Source organism: Cynoglossus semilaevis, chromosome 20 (genome assembly GCF_000523025.1).
Source record: "Cynoglossus semilaevis isolate Cse_v1.0 chromosome 20, Cse_v1.0, whole genome shotgun sequence".
Taxonomy (NCBI): domain Eukaryota; kingdom Metazoa; phylum Chordata; class Actinopteri; order Pleuronectiformes; family Cynoglossidae; genus Cynoglossus; species Cynoglossus semilaevis.
The window spans coordinates 473,748-499,240 of NC_024326.1; the positions used below are offsets into that span (position 1 = coordinate 473,748).

The 25,493-nt window shown below is 42.3% G+C and overlaps 2 protein-coding genes across 5 annotated transcripts; one reads left to right on the plus strand and one right to left on the minus strand.

The window, feature by feature from the left end:
• Positions 1 to 1,636: 1,636 nt before the first annotated feature.
• LOC103395841 (profilin-2-like) lies at positions 1,637 to 6,533 on the minus strand. 2 transcript variants are annotated; one of them, XM_008333640.3, is made up of 3 exons: positions 5,960 to 6,533; positions 4,736 to 4,928; positions 1,637 to 3,619 (listed from the first exon to the last, which is right to left on the minus strand). In XM_008333640.3, the coding sequence occupies exons 1-3, from the start codon at positions 6,086 to 6,088 to the stop codon at positions 3,522 to 3,524; spliced, it is 420 nt and encodes a 139-aa protein (XP_008331862.1). In that variant the 5' UTR covers positions 6,089 to 6,533; the 3' UTR covers positions 1,637 to 3,521. The 2 variants fall into 2 exon arrangements, with proteins under 2 accessions (XP_008331862.1, XP_008331863.1); XM_008333641.3 differs by having other exon boundaries at positions 1,637 to 3,290; positions 5,960 to 6,529.
• Positions 6,534 to 7,416: 883 nt separating this feature from the next.
• On the plus strand, positions 7,417 to 24,570 carry LOC103395840 (TSC22 domain family protein 2-like). Of its 3 annotated transcripts, XM_008333639.3 has the most exons (3): positions 7,435 to 10,007; positions 23,212 to 23,263; positions 23,871 to 24,570. In XM_008333639.3, exons 1-3 carry the CDS (start codon positions 8,287 to 8,289, stop codon positions 24,264 to 24,266), a joined length of 2,169 nt encoding a protein of 722 aa, XP_008331861.1. In that variant the 5' UTR covers positions 7,435 to 8,286; the 3' UTR covers positions 24,267 to 24,570. The 3 variants fall into 3 exon arrangements, with proteins under 3 accessions (XP_024908434.1, XP_024908435.1, XP_008331861.1); XM_025052666.1 differs by lacking the exons at positions 23,212 to 23,263; positions 23,871 to 24,570 and adding an exon at positions 10,423 to 13,501 and having other exon boundaries at positions 7,417 to 10,007; XM_025052667.1 differs by lacking the exons at positions 23,212 to 23,263; positions 23,871 to 24,570 and adding an exon at positions 10,377 to 13,501 and having other exon boundaries at positions 7,418 to 10,007.
• Positions 24,571 to 25,493: the final 923 nt, after the last annotated feature.

The window sequence follows — 25,493 nt, forward strand, 5'->3', positions numbered from 1 at the left end:
TCTTGTTTTAGCACCAGAGCCTCTTCGGTTCTTCCTTTGGGTTGCCAGGGCTCTGCCCAACCTTAAGAAGGCATAGTTTACTTAAACTAGTATTGTTCTCTTCCCCAGGTCAGATGATTGTGTGAAAACCCCCCAAAATTACTTAAACTAGTATTGTTCTCTTCCCCTGGTCAGATGATTGTGTGAAAACCCCAACCCTTCCCCAGGTCAGATGATTGTGTGAAACCCCCCCAAAATACTAAAAAAAACAAACAAAAAAAAGAACTAGAAAAGAGCTACTTGTTTGATACAGACAGTTCAGGGACATACATACAATAGTAGCCACTCTTCTTACCATCATCATTGCACCCATTTGAAAAATCATTGCAAGTGGAACTGATTCAAAAAGCACAGAAACAGTACAATTTTTGACTTGTTTTATTTTTAAGAACATACAAACGCTAAAGGAATATGTCAGAAGACAAACACTGCCCTGGATTAAACATTTTTTTAGTAGACAAAATACCATGCCTAGTAACATTTAACTATACAATTATTTAAGAAATTGCAGTCTTCGAAAACATTAGAATGCCACAACTGATCCCAAGAGCACACCCGGGATAATTATTTCACAATTACTGGCCTTAAACACATCAAACAATTCAGAGAAAGCAAACTATAGCATATCACATACCCATGTCACTCTGATAGTCCTTGTCAACATCAGCTTGCTTCCTCTGGCTCCTGGTACCACGGCGCTGAGCACTTTGCTGAGGGTTTGGGCCAATTAAGAGCTTGCCATAGTGCAGGGCACTTTCTATGACTGGAGCTTTGCTGAGCGTGGAGTTTTCCTTTAATTTATGCAACGCTTCGAGCCCTGTCAGGGCTCTAGAGCTGCAGAACGAACGAGAGCTGACCAGGAGAAGTCCTAAACATAGTACAATCCTGGCAACCCCGCTCTCATTGTACGCCATTAGGGCAAAGACAAGCACAGAGCAGAGGTGAGAGGCAAACACTCGACTCCTCTTACAAACCACAGCTCTGCAAGATCACTTTAAAACAGGCAGGTGGGTCACTTATTGGGCTCAAGCTCACACCTGAGCGCAGCAGCTGCTGCCAATTGATCGTTAGACATACACACCACTGGGTCTTTAAAAGAAAGGTGCACTGCAACTAATATAATTTTTTTTTAAATGATGAATATATGATTGGTTATTCACACAATAAAAAAATCAACGAGGTATAAATAGAATCTGAATTATTAAAAATATTTGTTACATTCTGGTTCTATTACCCAGAGCAATCAGTTCAATGCTTTGTGCAGGCCGCCCATCAACAAATACAGCTGGTTTATGGATTATATTGACAGAATAAAGCTTTGAGTAAACACAGCCATTACAGCATTATTCTCTACACATTATTATTTTACCAAATGTTGAGCTTTCATGCATTAGTCTGGTTCAGGTTTGGTTCAAGTGACTGCATTTCTTAACACTTGGAAAAGATCCTAAAACATCTAAAACCTTGTGGGTCTCAACATTTTTATTTCAAGTTATTTGGTTTTGGGAAATGAAATAAAAAAAACCCTCCAATTTGATTCCTCTCTCAATCTAAACAAGTTAAAATATATAAATCAGAAGAGACACGACGCACTGGCTTAACCTTTGGTTGGAATTTCTTTTATTTGATCTGTCCGTAAACACGATTCATCAATTCATGGCATTTGAAAGAGCAGATTTTGTTGTAGAACACGAATCTCAATGGGGGAAGTAAAGACACTTACTAGTCTTTTTTTTTTAGGTTTAATTCTGTACATATTCCACAAAAGTCTGGAGATGACCGATGCCTAAATATCCCTCAGGAAAGTGCCAATGAAAGTTACTTCTTGTTGGGGCATCCTAAAAATCCAACTCATAGTAGCAACAGATCAGATCGACTATTTTTTTATGGCACAGATAACAGTTATTCTCAGAAAAAGTTTCACAAGACAACTTACAAATGATCTTTTTCCAACCAACACCATTTCGACACGTTATTTTTTTTTTACAACTTTTTTTTTCTTCTCTTTTTAATATACTTGAAGGTACCATACTCTTGACATTTGGTGAAACACATTTGAAGACTAAAGCACAAGATCTGGGTTATACAGACAGAAATGCATTCATACTGTAGTAAAATGACATTGCAGTTTCATTGGTTAATGGTCATGTTGTTAACTACAATTGAATAAGTGGCAAAAAAAAAAAAAAAAGTCGTATAAAGTCTAAGTAAGCGGTTAGGTGTTTTACAGTCATCTGAAGCTGTCAATAATTTACAGTCAACAATCATCCATCAGAGAGGAAAAAAAAAATAGTGTTATGATGATATCCCTCTTACACTGACAACTGGTCCAAAAAAATGAGGTTGGGGAACTGTCACAGCCCCCCCGTGTGTGTAGTGATTTTACAGCAAAACGTACATGTAGCAGGAGTTGATTGACAAGTGTCCATACGGACAGAGGTGGAATGTCCAATGTGAATCCAGAAACTAGTGGAAGTACCTTGATAAGATCTTGAGGTTTCAGAAATTGCCGATCTTCTACAGGTTCATTCCGAATTGAAAGAAAAACAAAACAAACAAACAATAATAATACAGCCCAACAGCACATTATTATCTTTTAAGACCACATTCAGGTACAACAGCAAAAAGCATGGGTGATGTTGGTCGAAGAGGCCGCGCCTCGCGGTCGGTTGACACATTGTGCCGGAGAACATGTTATCATTTCTTGAGTAGAAGCTATGAAGACCTGGAGGCAGCTGGGAAGAATGTTTTGGCTCAAATACTATGCTACGACTCAAAAGGGGTAATGCATGCAATTTTAAACGCCCACATGCTGACGGTAGGGGGCTGAATTTAATAAAGTAGGGAGGTTAACGCAGCAATACATGTTTTTCCCATGAAATATTTGTCAGTTGCTCTGTGAATATAACACTTTTATTACATATTTTATAGCAAAAACATGCCATGCCCAAAATATGAGGGGTACAGTGCTGAGGAAAAGAGAGAACAAAGGTTATGGCGAGTGTACAGTAAAAAAAAAAAAAAAGAAAGAAAAAAAAGTAGACTTCAGAGCAAGTAACTTTGTATGTTGTCTAATGCTGGGAGTACAGTCGACGCAATGTGGCTGAGTGCGGGCGAGCGAGCTGCAAAAGTGATGAATGAGCGAGAGGTTGCTCAGTATCCACACTTCCTCAGGTGGTCCGCCATTCCAAATGCTTTCTTGTTAAGAGTTCCACCATGGGTACCCTCCTTTCCCATTAAAAAAACCAAAACTGGAGCACAAGGAAAAAAAGAGAAATGAATAAAACTGAAGAGTCCTCCCCCCCTTCAGGACGAACGGGGGGGTGGGGAAAAGGTGACACAGTATCTTACCACTCTTCATTGCTATTAAAAAGTTTCCAAGACATTTGACTGCTTGCAAGAGAAATGTTTACAGTGAGATTTCTTTTCTCTTCTTTTTTTTTGTCCATCAATTTTCTTTAATCTGTTTGAGCTTGAAAACATTAAAATCCTGAATCCCTCAAGTATTTTGCCATTGAGTAAGCCTTCTTATTCAATCCACCTCCATGGACCCCTTCTTTGCCCATTACAAGAACCAAAACTGAAAGAGAAGAAATGAAAGGGGGAGAGTTAAGAAAAGTAAAAGGGTATAAAAAAACCCTTTCAAGAAAAAGTGCAGTGCGCGGAGACTATACGCTGCATCATGCAAAGATGTGAGACCATCTGCAATTTCCTTGCATTGTTATTCACCGTTCAATGTCTTTTTGTTACTATTTTGTAGTAACATTATAGTTATTTTAAAATACAAATTGTGATTTTTTTTTTTAATGCTCACCAGTGGAAATAGTCAAGTTTCCTATAATCGCCGGCCAGTCCTGCTACAATTAATCACTGGCTCAGACTGGGGTGTTTTTTTTAATATTCAGTGGATCAATGTTGTCAATGACTGTGTTTAAGGTTGTTTTAATTACACAGTTTAACCTCTGCCATACTTAAGCTGTAAAAAATTAGAACAATGAATATACCGCTGGAGCGTGATAGTCTCATGGAGGCAACTTGCTCTTAGAAACCAAGACATTACTACTTAGACGCATGCAACAGACGAACAGGGAGAAAGTTAAAACATTAGCATGCACATTTGTTCGTGTAGATTTTTCCAACTACATTCCCAGAAAGTACAAATAGTGTAGAGAATGGTGGTGACAGAAAAGTAAAAAAGAAAATAGAGTGAAAACTTTCTATCAATCAGTGTTTTAGTCCATTCGATTTAGTGCAAGCTGTAAGCAAACCCAGGAATCCGGTCAAATAGGAGAAAGACTGGTGCAGTTTCAGAGGACCACAAAGGCAAACAGTATTCAGTTGGCAAACCTCTATGGCTAACATAATTGGTTTAAATCAAGCCCATCCAATTAACATTTTGACTAATAGTAAAATGATCAAAAAAATGTATTTCTATCCTGTGTAAACAAAATTGTTCAATTAATTTTTTTAAAATATTTTTTCTAATATACTTAAGTACTAGCCAAAATATTTAAATATGCAGTATTTCACTTTTTAAATGTGACATTTTTCTGTAGCCAATACTTGCTCATGTCATGGTCACAGCAGATAATAACATTGTGTTGAAAATGATGGGAAAAAAAACAAAACAAATGAGGTCACACTCATGACAACATTTACCACTGGGGGGGTCACCAGTTGTTATATGGTTCCCTACCTTTTCCAGCTCTTCCCACAGAGATGTTGTATGTAGGCTCTCCTCCTTGGCTCTTTGTCCTGATGTCCATTGTCCAGTCGCCATCGTTCTGAAGGCTGTCTCTGAGCACAGAACATTTCTTTGAACCTAAAGTGAGACCACTGGTGTAAAAGGTCTCCCTGTCCTTCCCGATAAGGGTGTCAATTTCTTGAGTCTGAAAATCGAAGAAACGACATACGATTAAAGGCAATTTGATAATATTAAGATTTAGGAAGGTGTTTGCAAGCGTTTTTTCACCATTTTGTGGAATAATTATACTGGCAAAAAAAGTTGGATAAGTACTGCTTCACTTACATGTCTGAACTATATTGATAAGAACCAAAAAAATGACAGTGAGCATAATTGAAGAATGTTTTATTTTTTTATTTTGTGTCAATATTATACCAACATAAAATGTAGGGGTGTCCTTGTTTAAATATTGGTATTGCTGCTTTAGGAAAAGTAACTTCAGGAATTGACCCTGACCAATGTGACAGCAGGCGTGAAAATATAGCTTGAAAACATGTTTATACTTTTATTTTTGATGACATGGATAATGAATTTAAGGGTAATCTTATTACAGGAAGAGGCGCAGAGAACGGGGACAGAGGCGCCTCTGTTCTAATAGCATTGTCATTGTCACTGAATTGACTCAGACATGGAACATACTAGAATATGAATACATATAAACCCCCCTTGGCCTGTACAGTACAATTTTCGATGTGTAATTACGCTTGAAGACGAGTTTATCATAGTTTTGCTATCGATAATCCCTGTCATTTACCGTTAACCGGTTAAACCGGCGGTTTTAACGGGGTTTTTTTTTTCCAAATCAGAGCGGCCGTGAACACAAAAGCGGGCTTCCTCCACTCGCATGCCGTCAGCCCTCTTATTTGAAAATATAATAACAGTTTGCAACAAACTATTCCTAATTTTGCAACATGTCTCAAATGCACTAAGCTTTTAATGCGGGCTCCACGAGGTCCCTAATCCCGCAGCATTTCCTTTAGAGGGAATAGCGGCGAAAGGCCAATGAGCCAGTTAGCTTGCTAGCACCGTTAGCTGAGCTCCTCATTTATTTCCTAAGAGATAACGGGTTTCAGCGCTAGCGAGTGCGACGGGCGAACGCTCGGCTGATTCATCTTGGCAACGCTGCCAGACGGAAACAAGTGTTGCCTTAATATCTTATCCTTTAATCATTCTTACCGAGATATTGTTGAATGTACCGCCGGCATGTGCTGCCCAAACATATTTGGCGTCCGTATACCCAACAATGGCGCTATCTTGACAGCTGCCATCGGCCATCAGGTTCTCCACGTAGCTTTGCCAAGACATTCTGAACCAATTGGTGCTATTCACACACAGAACAAAATCTGAACAAATCTTTTCACTGCGGCTTTGGAAGAAAATCGTTTTCCAACGGGTGGGAGGGAGGAAAAAATACAGACGAATTTAGAGTCTCCAATCAAACCCGCACTTCGACGTTAGGCAACGTCAAGGCTGGGGTAGCAAAAAAAAGCCAGGGCAATGAGGCGGCGGTGGCAGCAGTAACAACAGCGGCTGCGGCGGCGGCGGCTGCTGCTGGGTGTAGTCCCTATCAGATCACTCCGCACAATAAGCAGCCGGCACTTTTATAAAAGGCAAGAAACGGCGAAATAAAGAAAGGACTTATCAGTTCACACCGAATCTCACTGTGTGAAGGAATGAGGAGCTTCTCTTCTTCTGATTTAATTACACATCCATTCATACATCCAAATATTAAAAAAAAAAAACCCGTTACATCGGCCAGAGACATGGACACGAATACCTAGACCCTAGGCGATCATACACTTTGATCAAAGTCAAAAGATAGCTTTGATTTTTAGATTTTCACAGAACAACAAGAACAATACTTTTAGACCCCCCCCCTTAAAATACTGTGCTTCTGAATGATAAAGCATTTCGTACTACAAGGTCAAATTGAACTGTCAATGTGGTTATTTTCATTCACAGAACAAAGTTAAAGTGTAACACTGGTGGTTAATATTTCTAGCTACTGCGTTATATATATATATTACAACAGTGCAAGGATATTTGAAGTTATCAAATGTTTTGTGGGATTAACATTGTTCAGGACGAAACTGGCACGTGCAAAGAAATTGTACATTAAAAACTGAATATGGAAACTAAAAGAATGTTGCAATCAGTGACAGAACTTGGTCCTAATTGTCATTTGGTCTTCTTGAATATTGCTTACGAGGGGAGGGACTTTGTCCAGAGGCCTGCCTTTTTTGATACGTTTTTTAAATTTAATTTTAATTACCTATTGCAATAGATTGTAAACACATTATTTTCACCCAATCAAAACATATACAATACATCCATTGGCCACTAGGGGCAATATTACCTATGACTTGTGAAGCTCTAGGCCTATAGTTTATTTCGGGTTCATTGGCTCTTTTTCAAACCATACAAAAATGTATGATATATTTTCATTTTTATATGTTCAAAACAAAGCAAACACAACGTCGTCGATTGATAATTCCACCAATCTAAAACCAATTACATAGGGTTTAGCTTGTAGTGAGTCACTCACATCAAAGGACAGCATTTCTACAGTTTGGCATTATTTAATTAACACTGGAAGCTTTTTTAGTAATTTAAATTATGTTTAAAATACATTTAATAATATACAATGCTTTTTATTAGATTAAAACCACGAATATGCAGATTCATTTTAAAATTGCATTCTCCTAATGTGTTGCCAGATAGCACAAAAAACAGCAGATGGCGGTAATGCACCGGTCACGCTATTTTGCAACCGCCGTTAAAGCAGGAAGAAGAAGAAGAAGGGGGCGCGACGACGAATGAGGACTGCGGCGAAGAAGAAGAAGGAGGCGGAGGAGAAGAAAAAGAAGCAGAAGCTGAGAAGAAGCAAAAGGGAGGAACTGCTGGAGCTCTTTTAAAGGTTCTCGTTTATTTGTCCAAATGTGGATTTTAACTTCGCCCCTCCGTATGTGGACCACACCGAAGCTTTAAGAGACGTGTCACCACTGAATGACTTAAATAAGCGGGTGGAGTGAGCGGCTGCTGACAAGACTGTCCAGGAAGATGTCTCACATACTTGTTCCGACGTAGGGGGGTGTGCAGCGGCGGCAGCAGCGTCAGCCACACTTAGCTTAGCCTCCACTAGCTCCTGTAGCTGGGCAGCGCATTCTGCGTCAACGGCTCAGCAGCGGCCGTGTGACAGCTGGACAGCCGGGTGATATAAAAGCAGGAGGGCCCAGACCTTTGCCGTCACCTGTGGATTTATCAACGCATCGTTTACTGCGACTCCAACCCGCATCGCAATACGAAGCGACGTAGGTCAGTATGAGCTCATGAAAGCAAACAGCAGACCAAGGCAGGAAGAAGAATCGCCCAGATTCCTCTCGACTACAGTGAACTAGGATACGTGAAATAGTCGGAAAGTGATCTCTAACATGATTTAAGCTGCTAACCAGATACACAGACGATAAACGTAGCCATACGGGGTTCGGAATCAGGCTCTAAACATGTCGAAAATGCCGGCCAAAAAGAAAAGCTGTTTCCAGATCACCAGTGTGACTCAGGCCCAGGCAGCGGTTATAGGTGGCGCAGACGACACCGAGAGTCTGGACGACCCGGACGAATCCCGCACCGAGGATGTGTCGTCAGAGATTTACGATCTTTCTCGTGCAGAATACGAGCCTGCGAATGACAGAAGTTCTTCAGAAGAAGCGCTGAATAATGTTGGAGAGCCAGAGGCGGTCGGTGTCATGGCTTCGTCACAAATACCTCAAGGTGGTAACTTGTCTGCGCTGTCAAATAGTCCCATTGGGGATTTTCGGAAAGTGGGAGTGTCTGGGTCAGCTCAAGGTGGTCAGCAGCCACAGGGGGCTGCTGTTACAACTGGTTTATCCCTTATTTCTCACCCTGGGGCATTGCTGCAACAACAACAACAACAACAACAACAACATCAACAACATCATCATCAGTCTGCTCCAGGAGCTAGTTCTGGGACCAGCAATGTGTCAGTAAACACATCTCAAACTGCTGCTGTGACTGGTTCTGTTGCTTCTCCTGCCACATCCACGGTAAGCTGCACTTCTCGATTTAGGGTAATCAAACTTGACCATGGTACTGGGGAGCCATTCCGGAGAGGCAGGTGGACGTGTACGGAGTTTTACGAGAAAGACTCTGACAGTCGGACTGCAGATAGTATTCGACATGCCAGTGCAACGTTGGACTCCACCGCAGACAGAGACAAAGGGCTCGTCTCTGTGGCTTCTTCTGCGACACACTCAGGACATGGCTCAAGTGCTCTGGCGGAAGCATCTCTGTCTTCGCCCCGCATGCATCCGGTGGAGGCAACGCAACCGCAACAGCAGCAACAAATCCGCCAACAAAGCTTCAGTTCCAGCGTCAAGCCCACTTCTGGACAAGTTCAGCCGACAGGAGGAGGTCTCCAGCCTTCTGCTCCCCAGAGTGGTCTGCCTGTTGGACTGAATGGTTTGCCTCAATCTGCTGTCCAAATACAAAAGTCACCCATCATGCCACCATCAGCCCAGCCTGCTGCCTACCCTCCTCAGCATCCCTTGGCCACCCAGCCACAGCAGCCCAGCCAGTCTCTTCCTGTGTCCAGTCTCTCTGCAGGCTTGCAGCCTTGGAATCAGGGCCCAACATCTGTTATTCCTTCAACATCTGGTGGGAGTTGCCTACCGAGTCAGGTTGGAGAAATCGCCGGTGCCGCGAGTGGGTCTGTGCCCACGGGGCCAGCCATGGTCTTGCAGCAACAGCCAGTAGGAGTAGTGAGTGTTGGCGGTTCCATGCTCGCTGGTGGCTCCAGTTTACAGCTGCAGCAGACTCTGAGTCAGTATGCAGCTGCTGGACAGCCCCAGGCTCTCCATCCTACACCCTCCACAGTACAAAGTGTGCCTGCCGTCGCAGTGAGCTCGAGTGCACCCACCGCTGTGCCCGTTGCTGTGCCCAGTGCTGTGCCCAGTGCCTCCATTGTAGCCATGCCAAATGTGACAGCTTCTAGTTTGCCTCTAGGTCAGAGCAAGACTCCAGCGGCCCTGGGGCCGCAGGGCCACGCGGCACCTGGATTCGTGCAGGTGGAGGGTGGCGGTGTTGTCAAGAAGCCAGAGGGAAAGGAACCAGCAAAGCCACTCATGCCTGAGAGCCTGCAGCTCACCACGCCAGCTGTCAACAGCCTGTTTGGAATCCACATACCTGTGGACGGGGAGGAGGACAGGTAACAATTAGAAGCTTTTTAAATGTTTAGAGTGTGTCTGAATATTTTTTCGTTTTAGTTCAGTGACTGTTTGTCTGTATGCAAACGGCACAATTTAAACTGCAAAGCGCCTTTGTCATTGAATACTTGTCTTTTCCACAGTTTTAGTATTGTTGTTTACTTTTTAAATAGACACAAACCCATCCTCACTTTTAGGGACATTACAAAGGTAAGCATTAGCACAGGACACAACTGTGGCTAATGTAAAATTCAATATGTTGAAAAAAAAAAACCAAAACATGCAGGCAACAACTTGTTGAAAACACATGACCTATGCATTGCTGTGATTCACTGGTGTTGTTTAAGGGTGTGTTTGTGTATATGTGGTAGGTTGTCCGTGGGTTCTGTTTTCCTCCGGTTTATCTGTCCTCCCCAGGATGCCTGACGTGATAGCCTTCACATCAAAGATGTTTGGCTGGTTGGGGGCGTATGAAAGTTCACTCGGCTCCAGGCTGCCATTGGTCACTCTGGTGAATGTGTCACATTTCTGACCTTTCAGTCAGTTGGTTCCTGCTCTGGAAATGACCTGCGTAATAGAGACACGATCCTTTGTGCTACCATTGTATGATATCATGTTTTCTCCCCTAGAGATGAGTAAGCTGACTTATGTGTTTCTCAAAAGTTGGGACGTGGCCCGTTATTGAGTCAGTGTCAGGAGTGAATAATGTCATTAATACAGGTTTTGTCCAGACCTGCACCGAAATACTTCATCCCTCGCTCTGTTGTTTCCTGCAAAATGCCGTCTTTAGTTTTACATTTAAAAAAAAAAAAAAGTACAGCACAAAAATAGTCTCTTACAGCACAAGAAAAGACATTGGAGCAACCATTGATTTTTGCTCTTTAATACTGTAAAAATATAACCACATTCATGACGAAAATGAAATACTTAATATTCAGTCAAAATTAAAATAGCCGTGCTGTGATTGGCTCTTTTTGGACAATAACAAAACTTCATTGACTTCCTTAAAATCTAAATGTCATTGGAAGCATAGATCCCGATCGGTCTGTCACCCGAGACGACGATCTTTACATTTTTTTGTGACACTATATTTCTTTTGTCTGTACATAATAATAATCATAAGCTCATCATTTATTTATGCAGGTGGATCACTGCATATAGTTTCCCACAGTAACTGCCTATACGGGACATTCAAAACCTTGTTTTAGAAACCTCTTGGGCATACGGCTCCACTTCAGTATGAACGTAACTGTACAGACGCGACACGCTTCGAAGAGTCACGTTCTTATCGCTCTTTTCCTATCACATTGCTGTGACGACATTAGCTTCCTTTCCAGTGCTATCTTCCTCTCACTTCCTGACTTTAAGCGCTTTGTTTCACTTGTAGTAGCTGGCACTCGTGAGCGGAAATGATACTGTGCTTGAAATCTGTGGTTTCCATGTACAGTCTTGCAGATGAACCACCAGGACACGGACTAGACTACATGTGCACATTAAACTGGCACCGGGTTTCCGTGCGGTGAAGCCCAGTCTATCAAACAAGATTTAGATACTATCGTGCATCCAGTTTGTGGTAGTAGTAGTATTTGTATTGTTTATTTATTATTTATTTAAGTAAACATGCTGTGTTTGCAGCATATTAATGAATGTAAGTATTGATCAAAAAAAATAATCACTATGTTAATGTTAATTTTTTAAGGCCCCCCACTTTTAAAAACCGCTGCATTAGAGATTTTAAAAAAAGTTGCATAGACAAAGCTAAACTCTACAATTCATACAGTGACCGAGCTCATTACACCAGAGCAGTGAAAACAACTAATTTAAAAAGGAGAAAAATCCCTGGCAGAACCGGGCTCCGAGGTGTCCAGCCATGTGCCTCGGCCAGTTGGAGTGAAAGGAGAAACCGGGGAAGGGAGACGAAGTAGAGGGAAAGAAAAAAGAGGGTGTATGTGTGTGCAAAAAAAAAAAAAAAAAAAAAAGTCAGAATCTGATATATGACGTTTCCATCGGGAAAACTGCACCAAAGTGTCTGCACGTCGTGTGTAGGTTATCATTCAGAAGTCAGATATAGACTCGTGTTGGAGGGGCGTTTTCTGAGCAGTGTGTGCAAAGGTTGTTGAGCTAGTACCTGTGGGGCCAAGAAGCAGCTAAGTACTTTAGTTAAACTCCTGATTCCCGCAGTGGTACCAAGGGACAAGGAGCTCCGTGCGCGTGGGACTAAGTGGCTTTTCTTTTTCTAATACCGATTTGTACACATCGTTATCAAAAGCCGTAAAAAAATGCTAAAGGGCCAACGTTATTAACTAGACCTCAAATCGCCTTATGACATTTTTATTTGCAATTGTGTTCGAAGAGGGTTCTGTCACTGTGGTATCTCTATGGTCACTGAAAGACAGCTGCTTGTGGTTGGGAAAAAGTTCTGAGGGGGCAGTTTGAGGGCCTTGTTTAGAACACACAATGTGAGTTTCAAACGTGTGACAGTGGCGTGTAGGTACTGTCCGATAAGTCATCATAATGAAAGCGGCGTTGAACGGTACCTGAGTGAAATCTCTGTACCAAGGTTGTGTTTTTGAAGTTCTTGGTCGACAGATTAACATTTGAACGACGTCCTCAAATTTCATCCAAACGTTGTCGGTTTGTCAGTTCTCTAACAATGCCCCCCAAACTCGGTTGCTGTTGTTATCGTAGCACCTACGCATCGCTTGCGAGAAGACCCAGCTCCCATGCTGATAAGAATGCGGGGTCTCTTACGACCGACGGCACTATCAGACATTGAACAGTGGTCTTTCCACTGTGCCCATAATCTGTCGATAAGAGCCCTGACAGTGGGGAGTGTCAGTCAACTGTGAGCGTGAGGCCTAAATGTGGCCTTTTTTTTCCTTCTAACAGTAACATGCTAAAGCCCGTACACGATCTTCTGTCTAGAGATAGTCAAAAACCCTAACAGTACGTTTGCACGCGGAATCCTTTTCCGGCCCATGTAACCAGTTGGCGCTGATTGATATTGTATATCTCCTCTTTTATAACGCCTGGTGCAGCTTCAAGCGCCGCCTGTGCTCTGTACCTTCTCAACCACAGACTGACTGACACGTCTTGGCAGATGTTCTTGTTCAGAAGAGTCGCTGAATGACATTTCAGCTGCAGAAGCAACTGCGGAGGTAACTGCAGAGCCACTCGCCGGCATTTTAGCTGTGCTCGTCGCTCCCCCCCTCACCCCTCCCTCCCTCCCTCCCTCTCTTCCCTCCTGCTCCAAAAACCAGCCTTTTTCTTCTTGCTTAATTTCCACATTTCCACTCCTGTGTTTATTTAGTCCCTTGCTGCCCCACACACGGCAAACAAAAGCCCCTTTTAAACTCAGGGCTTTTCGGCCTGTATTCAAAACTTGTAAATTCTGTAAAGATACGGTCGCATACTTTGTTCTGGATCCTATCTAGGATTTGCTTTCATGTTATGGCGTTGGCACAAAGTGGATCACCTTCGTTTGTTGTGTAACTTGCAACAAAAAAAAAAACAACCCGTAATTAATTAATATAGTTATTGGATTGGATTTGTGTTTAATTGGAGCTCTGCGCATCTCAATTTGTCGGGGAAGGAGAAACGAAGAGAGATGGAAGAGGACAAGGAGGAAATTATAGGAGGAGGAGGTTAAGGGGGAGGTGGCCAGGACTGTGATGAAGTGCAGCAGTTACTGCCGCCATGAATCAAGAGACTGTGTTGGTGGATGTGAGGGGGGTGTGTCTTTGAAAAAAAAAAAAGAGGTGAGGTTGACTCAGCATGTGCACATGTACCGTGCGTTTTTTTTGGCGACGGTCGATGACGGCGTGAAGGGCCTCCTGTGGAAGTGAGCGACTGGACACGCAGTTAGTAGATGTGTAGTAGCAGTGCTTTTGAGTACGTCCGTGTTCTCGATCCTTCCCCTCTCTGCTGCGACCTTTACTGCCGTATCCTGTTTTCAGTTGGTGCCTCACATTGCTGCCTTCTGTTCCTTTAATACTCCTCAACCCCCCCCCCCCACCCACCCACTTCCTCGTAGGGGCTCTCCAGTTGTATCACATGACATTTTGTGGGCTCGTTTCATTCGGAGTGGCACACGGGCAGCCACTTTGCGGGTCTTTAATTATTTCTGCTAAACCTTTCACAACAAGTCCGTGTAATTTATCACCTGTAAAGCAGCACTCAGTATTAATGTTAATGGGTCCGTAATGTTAGCGGTTATCGCACCTGTTTACACGTGTGCCCTACATGTAGAAGGTCCTGGGTTCGAGCCCCAGAGGAACCACGTATTTGGTGTGTCCCGTTGGGCACAACAATTTCCCTTGATTGGGTTCGCTCAAATTATTATTATTATCATTATTATTATCATTATTGGAGCATTGTCACACAAGGAGTTTCAGATTTAGAATTATCAGATTTATTCGATTGAAAATGTAAAAGTGAAAATATGAATTTTCCCCGCGTACCACTAGAAAGCGCTGGCGTACCACTGGTGGTCCGCGTACCGCAGTTTGAGAACCACCACTCTACATATATACGCTGGGCTCACGGGGGTTTTCACAGTAGTAGGGATGTTGAATTTTCTGGCATAAATCTTTGCTAATCTCACTTGGTTCTTCCTCTGTTCCGTTTTTTTTTTTTTTTTTCTGACTACAAACCCTTAACTATGTTGAAAGAATCTCCCATAGGGAATCTGAAATCTAAATACCTTTGACCTACTTCAGCTGTGTGACAAGTTGGTGGATGGTGGTGAGTAGCGCTGCAATCATCCAACGAAAGCCTTGGCCGACTGAAGCCGTGGAAAACTCTGCTGGAAATCCACTAACACTTGGTGGCCTTGTCCACCTGAATGAATTATAAACAAACACAAAGACTAGTAGCCTGTTTGCTAATCTCATCGCGTGTATATGCGCAGTAGTTTTTTCAAAAACATTTCAATATGTCGACCGTAATTTCACATAAATGTGGGAGACTGAACACAGGAGCTCTGCTTCACGTCACATAAATGTGGGAGACTGAACACAGAAGCTGAGACGCAAACTTAAAACGAAAGGCAAGTCTAGTTTAAGAACATTTGAAACATTTATTTAACAAACCAGAGAAAGGCAAGTCTAGTTTAAGAACATTTATTTAACAAACCAGTTCAAGATAAACTTGAATTACTATTTGTCAAGTACCTACAGAGGCATTCTTGTTTTAAATGTATTTATTTTTCCCCCCTCTCTTTGCTCTCCTCTCCCCCTTTCGTTTCTCCTCGCGCCTGACCTCCCAAGGTCATCGCTCTGGGCTTCCCCGTGTTTCAAGTGCTCCCTGAGTTCACACGGTTATTACAAGGGAAAATAAGCATGAAGGTAAACTGTTGCCGTAACATCTGGTTTCGCAGCACGGACAGAAGAGGAAGGCTCGTCACGTCGTGTTGCCGCTGCATGTCTGATAGCAGGAGTTTATTTCGGTCCGCTCTACCGTTCAAATGTTGGCTTTGTGGCAAGTATCAGGCAAAAGTCTCAGAGCAAACTGGTCTTTGAGTTGGTTGCTAAAAAAAAACCCCGGCACAGCTGAAGGCAGTGACCGGTCTGTTTACAATGAGGCGCTTTCATGAAAGGATATTGACATATTTCATTTTTAGAGCCACAAAGAGAGCCATTGAGAGCCCTCGGTGTTGGCTACTTAAAAACAGAGAGCACCACCACGACTCCTCCTCTTCCACGAAGAGGTTGCCGGTCTTCCAAGTCATCTGACCTCCGTGATTTAAGCTGCTTCATCACTTGTGCTATTCTGAGTTCACCCTCGGTGCAACAGATAGAGACAGAGACAGAGGTTCTCTGTGGAGGTGTGTGTGTGTGTGCGTACGCCGAACGTGCACTTTTTTGCGTGCCGTTGGCCGCGCAGCAGTATTGAGCGGGAGGCTAGGGAGGAGGACGTAAGTAAGAGTGTTTAGACATGAGGTAATGTGACAAAGGGAGTTTGTGCCACGGATTTCGAGGAAAAAAAAAATTGGCTGCTATAATATTCACACACATGCTGTAAATCAACTCCTGATTCCTCAGTGTGCTCTCTCTCTCTCTTATTTCTTAGTGTGTGTGTGTGTGTGTTGAGGTCAGTGTGGGTTTCCTCTCCAAACCAACATACATCCTCTGGAATAGAACATAATGTACTGTTGGAGCTAATCAGCCGGAATGTTGGCAGTTACGTTAAATTTCCTGACACGTATATAAACAACAGCGTCGACGTCTTTTGCCTCACTTTTTTTTTTTTTCTATTTTTTTTTTCTCACCGTGTTGTGAAAACAACAGCAACAGGGGTGTGACGCACAAACATTGCTGGTGAATGTCCCGAGGGGAAACTTGTTCGAGCTTTCTGAAACCCTCACCTTTGAACACACATCCCTGTGTTTAGGTTTAAACTCCTCTCCGCCTGGCTTCGTCTTCACGTCCCGCCCCGTCCCGTCCTCGGCCCCGTAAGCTCTCAACTACAACTGAGAGCGTTTTCTGTGGGCAACTTTGTGAGCCAGTGTGTTCCACAACTAACATTTCTAGGAATCACAGCTCCAGACTTCTGCCTTCACTGTTTCAAATCCTCCCTGTCTTGTCTCTTTCTCTCTCTCTCTTTTTTTTCTTTCTTTTTTTTTTTTGTCCTTTCCATGTTCTCCTGAATGACACACAGGAACCCCTCCAAGGCTTTCTACCAGGTCTTCCAATCAGGCAGCAAATTAAGGGACTCTAAGGCCCACAGTGATAGGTACAGTACCAAACCTGAATGGACTTGACGGGCCTGTGAGAGTGTAGTAACATGTGTTGTGTTCAGTAGCAGTGAGCTTGGCTTTTCTGCACGTGCATGGATTGAGTTTGGAAACAACGCAGGATTGGCCAATAAATGTCAAATAATACAACTCTCTCTCTCTCTCTCGCTGTCTGTCCTCCTCTGTCTCTCTTTGTCCTTCACTGTCTCTTATCTCTGCCTCTCCCCCTCTCTCTATCTCGGTACTTGGTGTTTTGTTTGGCACACTTGTCTGGTAACAATTTTCAGAGCTCGTCGTCGTTCTGTGCTCTGTAGCACAGCCAAAAAAACTTTATTGCAAAGTTTTGCAACAGTCAGAAGGTCGCTGACTTTTACATAACACTTACTCCGGGGACTAAAAAAAAAAAGGATGCAAAACGTGACGCTGCGGTACCATGATGTTTACAAAGACCGACATTGACTTGATCCAGCAACTGCGCAATTTGTCAATCCTGCCCACAAAAACTTCGACTTTGTAGCATGCTACTTTTTTTTGTGATAAGTGCAGCAGTATAGAATAAAACAATGCTAATTTAATAGATTTGATTTTTTTTTTATTAGATTTTTGAGTTCTAATCTCAAACTAAATGTAATATGCCTCGGAAGCAGAGAGTCGTGGGTTCGATTCCCACATGCCTTGCACCTAATTGGGATCAATAACGTATTTTGTTTTTTTTTTCAGAAAATGTATTTTACTCAGGGCTTATAAAATGGGGGAAACATTATTTTCTGGCGTTTAATTCACACTGACAAAGCCAAGCTGTGTCAATGATTGCAACGATACCATAAAAGGTCAACGTGATGGTAACTTCAATATCAAAGAAGAACACCGAGAATGAAAAGGAGGAAGTAGCTCCTTTTGCTGTGATAAGTTTGCCAGCCACGTGTACTTTTACTTATGGTAAAAAACAAAACAAAACTATTCACTATATTTATAGCAGCTCATGCTGCTTTATGATCAGGGGCCACGGTCAGTTGTGTTATATAAGGCTTATCGCTCATTCTTATGAATTGGACATTAACATTCAGAAGAATAATAAAGACTAGTCTGAGTGAGTGAGGGGAGGCGAGGGGGGGACGGACGGGGGTTCAAGCCCACTACCTCTAAAACTGGACGTGTTTTACTAACACTTTGTTATTTCACTGACTGTTTCTGAATGCCGAACCCATTTATAACACCTCTGACACCAAATGAAAAGAGAAGCACAAGACACCATAACGCAGTGACAGGAAATGAAAGTGTTTTTTAAAGAAATATGCAGCTGACACAACATTCTTTGCCCAAACGGATTTTAGTGGCATTAAGTTCTCTTAGAGACATATTTATGGCTTAAGGCCCATAGTTTTTCATTTAAAGATAAAGATAAAATCATCTCAAAGATTTAAACAGTATTTTTATTAAAATGTATGAGAGGAGTGTTTGTTGGGAAAGGGCCATTTTTACAACGTTTTCTTTTTCGTGTGGCAATATTGGTCTCGGTTTTTGATTCAAATTATTTCCATTGAGAAAAATGTGTTCAAAAAAAAAAAAAGAAGAAATGACAAACACTGAATTTTCTGCCATTTAAATTAGTCACAAATGTGTTCAGCTAGAAGCAACGGTTCTCACCTCTCGCTTGTACCGACGGTGCCAGCTTCCTCCAAGTCAGACCGCGATCTCCAGCAGGTTTTTTTTTTTTTTTGCACACACTGTTGCAATTTTAGTTGTTCCACATTTTAGTATGCAACGTGCTGCTTGCTGCGGTCCATAGGATTCCGCTTTCGCAGCTGTGAAGCATTAAATTTAAAACGTATGCGATTAGGGTTCGGAGTTGAAATGTATTTCTCATTTCCCTCCACCTTTACTCTTTGCCCTTTGACCCCCAGCAATAGTTATTACTGGGGCTGTCGCGGTAACGGCAAAAATAAAATACCGTGATGTTAAGGAGCTCACGCAGTTCATGAGGGGTCACTGTCACCTGTGGTGTCATTTAGAGGATTTTAGAAATGCAGAAGAGGGCAGCGTCCGTACGGTAAGAAGGGATTGTATCGGTATCTGCACCTTTTGCTGGATATTACGATCACTGTCACTCCCCCGATCACTGATCTGGTTTTATCGTATCTTTATCTCAGGTGGACTTAAACACACCTCTACGAGCCAGCATCTCCGGCGTAAAAGGAATGTCAGCTATTTGATGCTGGTTTGACACCGTAGCCCGTGCGCCGTGCGAGCGCAAAGCTCCCTCTCCGCTAATGGGCCTTTTATTGACATTCCTGTTTTACAGCTCACACTGTAGGAGGAGGAAAGGCCAACTCCACGTGAAGCCTGTAAACGTCACTTCTGTTGTTATACAACGCGCAGTTGACACAGGCATAGATTACATAACGAGTAGAAGAGCCAGTTCAACGCCTCCAGTTTTACCAGACCTGCCTTTCTGCCTGCCTTTGTTCATGATGTATATTTTTATATTTATAACAAATCAGGCTAGACATTGAAATTGCACTGGTTCGTAATTTTTATTCCATCAATGAGAAAGACTGTTGTTTTTCATGTAACTTTAAAGTAACGTTCTGTGGAGGTTCAAAGCAGTAAGACCAGAGGATGGTCAACAGTAGTTTTCTTATGATGTACACTGTAAATAAAAAAAAAATTAAAAAAATACAGATTTAGAACAATTAGCTTAGCCAGGTAAGACATGAGGTGAAATAAAGTAGTTAAGTACAGGTACTTAATCTGGCCCAGTTAGATTAGATTCTATTAGATGCTAATTAGAACTAACACAATTAATAGTGACTATATTCCACAAGTTCTTTTTAAGACTTGAAGTTAAAGAAAATGTTTCTGTGATACATCAGTATTATTTAATCATCTAATGAGCAATAAACAATACATATTTAAGGCAACGCGGTGGCGACGTGGTAAAAAAAACATTTTAAGAGCAGAATTGTTTTGGATTCTAGCCTTTAACATTTTGCCTAAGATAATTAATAACTGATATTTCCCGTTGAACTGATGGTGGAGGTCTTCTGTCACAACTGTCATTGAACGTCAGTTCAGTTCCTGTGAGGTCTTCTGTCACAACTGTCATTGAATGTCAGTTCAGTTCCTGTGGTGCGAATGTTCTAAAAAGGGTCAAAGGTTGTACTGTTCCTTTTTTCTTTTTTACTTTTTTTGAACCAGTTCCACTTGCGACGATATTCAAATAGGTTCACTGAAAATGGACACAGTGTCTGCTCTCGGTTTCAAAAAGGCTGGCGACGGACGCCAGGCACATTTGCGTGTGATTCTGTTAAACCAACGTTTAATGCAGTTGCTTCGAGTGAATCTTTACATTGGATTTACTGGCTCAGTGACAATGCCTCCTGTGTTAAATATCTGAAATGGCCTCGGGTGTCAACCCTCTGACTTCTCATGGGTTCTTTCCTCATAATTGGTTGGACTCCCAGCGGAAACAAATACCCCATACCTCAGCTGTGCTCGAGCACTTGAAGTGGTGATAAAAGAAAAAGCGATGTACCAGTTTATTATTAACTTAACTGGTCTAAAATACCGATTGCTGCACGGTTATTTGAGCGGTCTAAACACCTGCCCGTACTCTACTCTCTCTATGTTTTTGATATGCAGCAGCTTGAAAAAAAAACTCTTGACTTGGACTTGGACATCGAGAGGCTTAAGCAGGATCATGTGTGTCAGGAGCCAGACACACTACTTTGTTGAGCTCCAATAAACCACTCACTCATGCTGCGGTTTCCAGAATCTTTCCTCAGTGCCAGTTGTTATTGGAGTGTTCTACCTCCATGACCAGATGGTGTCCTAATATGGTGGAGATGCCATTGCGGGTGCTTGCTTGCTTTGCGGTAACTGCTACTTTTGCAGCTGACTGCATTAAAAATCATCTTTCTCACTCTGACACCACGGCGCAACAACAACTACATCTGATCCTGCAGGCCTCGGCCTAAGGCGTCTTGAGCTCTTTGAGAAGCCCTACTTTGATAGTAATGTTTTTCATTCTCCATGGTTACAGTCCTATCTCTGGTCTGTCACATGTCCTCACACTGACAGTTAACGGAGGTGGGGAACGAGTGGGGGGGGGACTTTCCTTAACTTGTAGCCTTGTTTTATCCAATGTAATTCATTTCCCAGTGAAACGAGCCAGAGGACGATTTCAGGAGAAATTGCGTTGCAACAAAGAAGCAATTCAGACAACGTGACCTTAGTGACTTCGACCCAAAATATTTAGCGATTTCATACGTTTAAAGTCTTGCTTCCAAAACTTTGTGATCAGCAGTGATCAGTAATAACTAAATTCTTAAATTTGTAGTTAACCAAGATTTATTTGAGTTTTTCCACATTTAAAAACATGAATTAGAACATGATTAATATACATGACTCCAGTTCCCTATCGTTTACCTTATTGTACACAAACTGCACAGCTGGTAATTGCTCTCTTAACTGTGTGGCCAGCTTTATTTTATCAAAGCTGTCCTCTCTATTGATCACATATGGTCGGCACACAAGAAGACAAATATTTTTTTGGTACTGTCTAAGGACACTCGATAGGCAGTGAGCTCGTGAAACGAGCAGCGTCTTGAGTTTTATAGGGTGAGAGATTCTTCTGGGGCAGAGCTTGGTAGAAAACTCCGGTCAGGGAGGAGAAGTGTTGGAGGGCCAGTGTGTGACGCCTCATCTAAATTAAATACACATTTGTTGCCGTGTGAAGTTGGGGTTGGATTGGGTATTTTTCTCTTTATTTTTTTTTTTTTTTTAGGTGGGGTTTTGTGGGGCGGTTGAAAAGTAAATTTTCTTTTGGGGGCATGTGCGTACGGCTGATGATGCCTGATTGACAACAGGGTCATGTTTGCCTTTGTGTGGTAAGAGATGTAGCTCGCATGACAACAGGGTCATGTTTGCCTTTGTGCGGTAAGAGATGTAGCTCGCATTCGACACATGTTTGACAACCTCGTATGTTACAAGGATTGATGTCTGTCATGACAAGCCGTGGGTGTGAGTCCTTCAGAGAAGCTGAGGTATAGGGAACATTCCATCCTCCCTGTACAATGTGATAAAAATCTACTGTGTGTTTTCAATGGCGTCACATACACACACACACTACACTGGTTGGTGTGGAGGAAAAGAACATATTGTCCTCAGGAAGCGTCTGTGGTCAACTTCTCGTCTGGTGCCACACGGTGGCAGTGATGCTTTCGTTTTAAAACAGCATTTTTTTTTTTTTTGCTGATAGTTGTATTTGGTGTTTAGGTTGCATAAATACTTTAATTAACTTAGCGTTACTGGTGTGTAACCTTATAATATATAATAAAACGTTATTTTCTGTATTAACAACAAGTTTGTAATCAAACATGTTGTAAATACACTGTTTATTCCTCTATTTTAGGTTTGTTTTTAACTTTATACTAGTTAATACCAGTAAAAGGCTGGTCCTTCCTTTAAAATCTTGGGAATAATTTCAGACTGTTATCCTGCATTTAAAAAATGGTCTAGTCTTAATTCATTTATAAACTTTTTTTTTTTTAGTTTTATTCAGTTTTTAAAACAACAGCTCAGCATGGAGAATGTCATATTTTAAAACACAAATATCACTGCATTACAACGCCGATTCGGCCAAACTGTGATAAGTTGTGTTATGGAACACAACATACAGTATTTACAATATATTTACAACTCCCATACATTTATATACACCCTTCCAGCTTGTTTTTGTATAATAAAGTCCCGTCACTCGTCAACATGTCCTCCCCTCGTTTGGCACCTCGGGGTTTCCATTTCCCAGATGTCTGGCCCGGTTCCCTGTCATTGTGAGGTGGGCGGGGTCAACAATGGCTAACTCGTGTCTCCTCCCTCGGTGGCTCCGTCTCCCTCCTGCGCTGTTGGTTCATGTTTCATTTCTAAAAGTGGTCAGTGAAACCTCAGTGAACCTCCTCCGCCACTGCTCCGCTGCCATCTTTAACAACCACGCTGCTGTGGTTTAAGGAGCGGCGGCGGCGGCAGCAGCAGCAGGGGCAGGAGTCTGCGTCATGCCGTGCACCTTCACCTTCAAACCGGCCTGCTCCTCAGTGGCTCGGAGCCGGCACCAATCCCCGCTGTTCACCTGTGGTTCCCGGCGCAGGTAACTGGACTGCAGAGTGGGAACAGATTAAAACGTTAGTTTTAATAGTTTGAGACCAGCTGGAAGCGTGTGTAGAGAGACACTTGGACGTTGTTGAGTTTGAATTGATGACGTAGGTACAGTAAATGTATACATTATTTTTAAAATGACGTCTGTGTGCTGCGTCCGATAAAGGGCATAGGTCAGGTTTTAATGCACATGCTCGTGACCAAAATACTCTTATACTTTCTTTTGGTTATAAAAAAAACAACAACAACTACTATCAAATGTATTTTCTGGGTTACATTTGTGTTTTTCTGACTGTTTTGTCTCCTCTTTTCCCACACAGTGCCTCTGGATCCAATGTTGTTGCCATTGATAATAAAATTGAACAGGCCATGGTAAGACTTTATTTTGATTTTTTTAACCTGCCAGAAAATGGACTTACGGTCATTTCCACTGCTCAAAGTAGACCTTAAAAAACAAAAAGAAAATTATAGCAAACCAAGCCTCATTTAGCTCTATTTTTACTCGTTTGTTCTTGTCTCGAGGCTCAATTTGAGCTATTTTCTGCCCATTATTTGACATTTTCAAACTTGCAGCATTTCTCGGTAACCTGTAGCTATTTGTGTTCCATCTTTTACGTAGCCTCAGAATAATTTTGAGCTATTTGGGAATACCTTTTTAGTAAATTGGTTTGACTAACCTCTACATCTGCTAAGCTTATTAAAAAAAAAATCTTTTATATAAATTAGTGTTGTATAGACTTGGTTTCTCTTAAACAAAATCTGTTTTCGTCTTAATCACGTGGCACTACTTGAGTAGAACCCTTGTCCTGATATGCTCTTTAGCAACGGTAACTTGAGCTTTCCCTTCTGTGCTGTGTGTCAGTACATCGTGGAGCTGTTTCTGGTTAAGTCCCACACATATATATACATATATATATATATATATATATATGATAGGAAATTCATGCCTTGCTTTTTGCTTTGTTCTCCTCTCCTCCAGGACCTGGTGAAAAGCCATCTTATGTATGCAGTACGTGAAGAGGTGGAGGTTCTAAAGGAGCAGATCAAGGAGCTGTTCGAGAGGAACTCTGTGCTGGAGAGGGAAAATGCTGTGTTGAAATCTCTAGCTAACACTGAGCAACTGTCTCAGCTGTCCAGTCAGCCGGCCCCCGGCACCAGCGCCGCTCCTCCCCAACAAGGACTCAGCCCACCTCAGCAGCAGCAGCAGCAGACCCAGCCTCAGCCCCAGCCCCAGCCCCAGACGCAGCCCCAGACCCAACCTCAGCTCCAGCATCTCCCTAAACTCCAGCAGCAGCTCCAGACTCAGCCCCAGCTCGACCCCGGACAACAGCAACAGCAGCAACAACAATTGCAACCCAGTGTCACGTCTGCTTAAACAGCATGTCTACTTTCACATCGGGGACAGAAAAAAAAAAAACAAAACAAAACAGAAGCATCTTCTACACCTTACAACAGTTAGCATATGCGAGAATTAAAAAAGAAAAAAAAAAGAAGAAAAAAAAAACTTTGTCTTCTTAGCCACCAGCTTGACCACAACGTACAGTGCTGTGTGTGTATGTGTGTCTGTGTGTACGGCTACATCCACGGTACTGTGTTTTTGTTTAAAATCTTAGATACACAGGTAGGCGTAACACAGTGAGTACTAATGTGGTGTTTTAGAGCACAACAACGGAGAGGGGAAAAAAAATCATCTAGACTAGAAAAAGACAGATTTGATTAGTTGTTAGGGACGACGATGTCAAGGTAGCCGTGAGGCCTGGTTCGAAAACCAGAAATGAATCTACAGGTAATGTCGTTGGATGATCCTGTGTGAAAACGGTGTTCTATGAACATGGAAGTCATTCGACATCAAAGCAAATGCTTGAAATTTGTAAATCTATTTCAGATATGGGTCATGTTGAGTCATGTAAAAATGATGATAAGTGTAGTTTAATTTAAAACCTAGACCAAATTTGATGGAACCCAATGGTGGGTTCCTGAAATCCTTCCCTAGGGAATCATAGTTTGGTCAGTTATGTATATTATCTCATACAGAGAGGAAATAAACAGAATTACAAAATATATTTAATATTCTGTAGAGGAACAGAATATTGTCACTTGTACACAAAAGGTTACTTACCAGTAGAAAACTTTTTTTTTTTTTCCCACAGGGACTCTCCGACAACCAGCATGGCCTGAAAAATTCACTTCTTAAATCAGTTCCATGATGCTTTCCATCAAGTCCACCTTCGATTTCTTATCGAACCGTGGAAAAGAGTCAGCCTCCATTCACATCAGCCCACACACGCCCTCTTAATTGTATTGCGTGTATCCGTCTGTGTCAGCAGTGATGCATGTCGACTCCCGAGCTGAAACCTTTATTTTTTTTTTTCTTCTTCTCGTTCCTAAATGAAAACAGCAGTGTTTGTGGATGTAGCCTTGAGAGACTGAGCTCAGCAGAAGCAAGTGTGAAAACGGTGTTGGAACGTGACACGTCTGTACCGTGGGCCTTTTCCAGTGTTAATGCAATCATCAGAGGAATCAGCAGGAGAGACGGATGGACGGAGGGATGGACGGACGGAGGGAGGGACGGAGGGAGGCCGTGAATGCAGAGAACTGTGCG

Coding starts and splice junctions, on each gene's coding strand:
- LOC103395841 (XM_008333640.3), bottom strand. CDS start 6,088: ATGTCTTGGCAAAGCTACGTGGAGAACCTGATGGCCGATGGCAGCTGT. Junction 4,929..5,959: donor GTACATTCAACAATATCTCG/GTAAGAATGATT, acceptor TTCGATTTTCAG/ACTCAAGAAATTGACACCCT. Junction 3,620..4,735: donor TGTGGGAAGAGCTGGAAAAG/GTAGGGAACCAT, acceptor CTTCTCTTTCAG/TTTTGGTTCTTGTAATGGGC.
- LOC103395840 (XM_008333639.3), top strand. CDS start 8,287: ATGTCGAAAATGCCGGCCAAAAAGAAAAGCTGTTTCCAGATCACCAGT. Junction 10,008..23,211: donor GTGGACGGGGAGGAGGACAG/GTAACAATTAGA, acceptor TTTCCCACACAG/TGCCTCTGGATCCAATGTTG. Junction 23,264..23,870: donor ATAAAATTGAACAGGCCATG/GTAAGACTTTAT, acceptor CCTCTCCTCCAG/GACCTGGTGAAAAGCCATCT.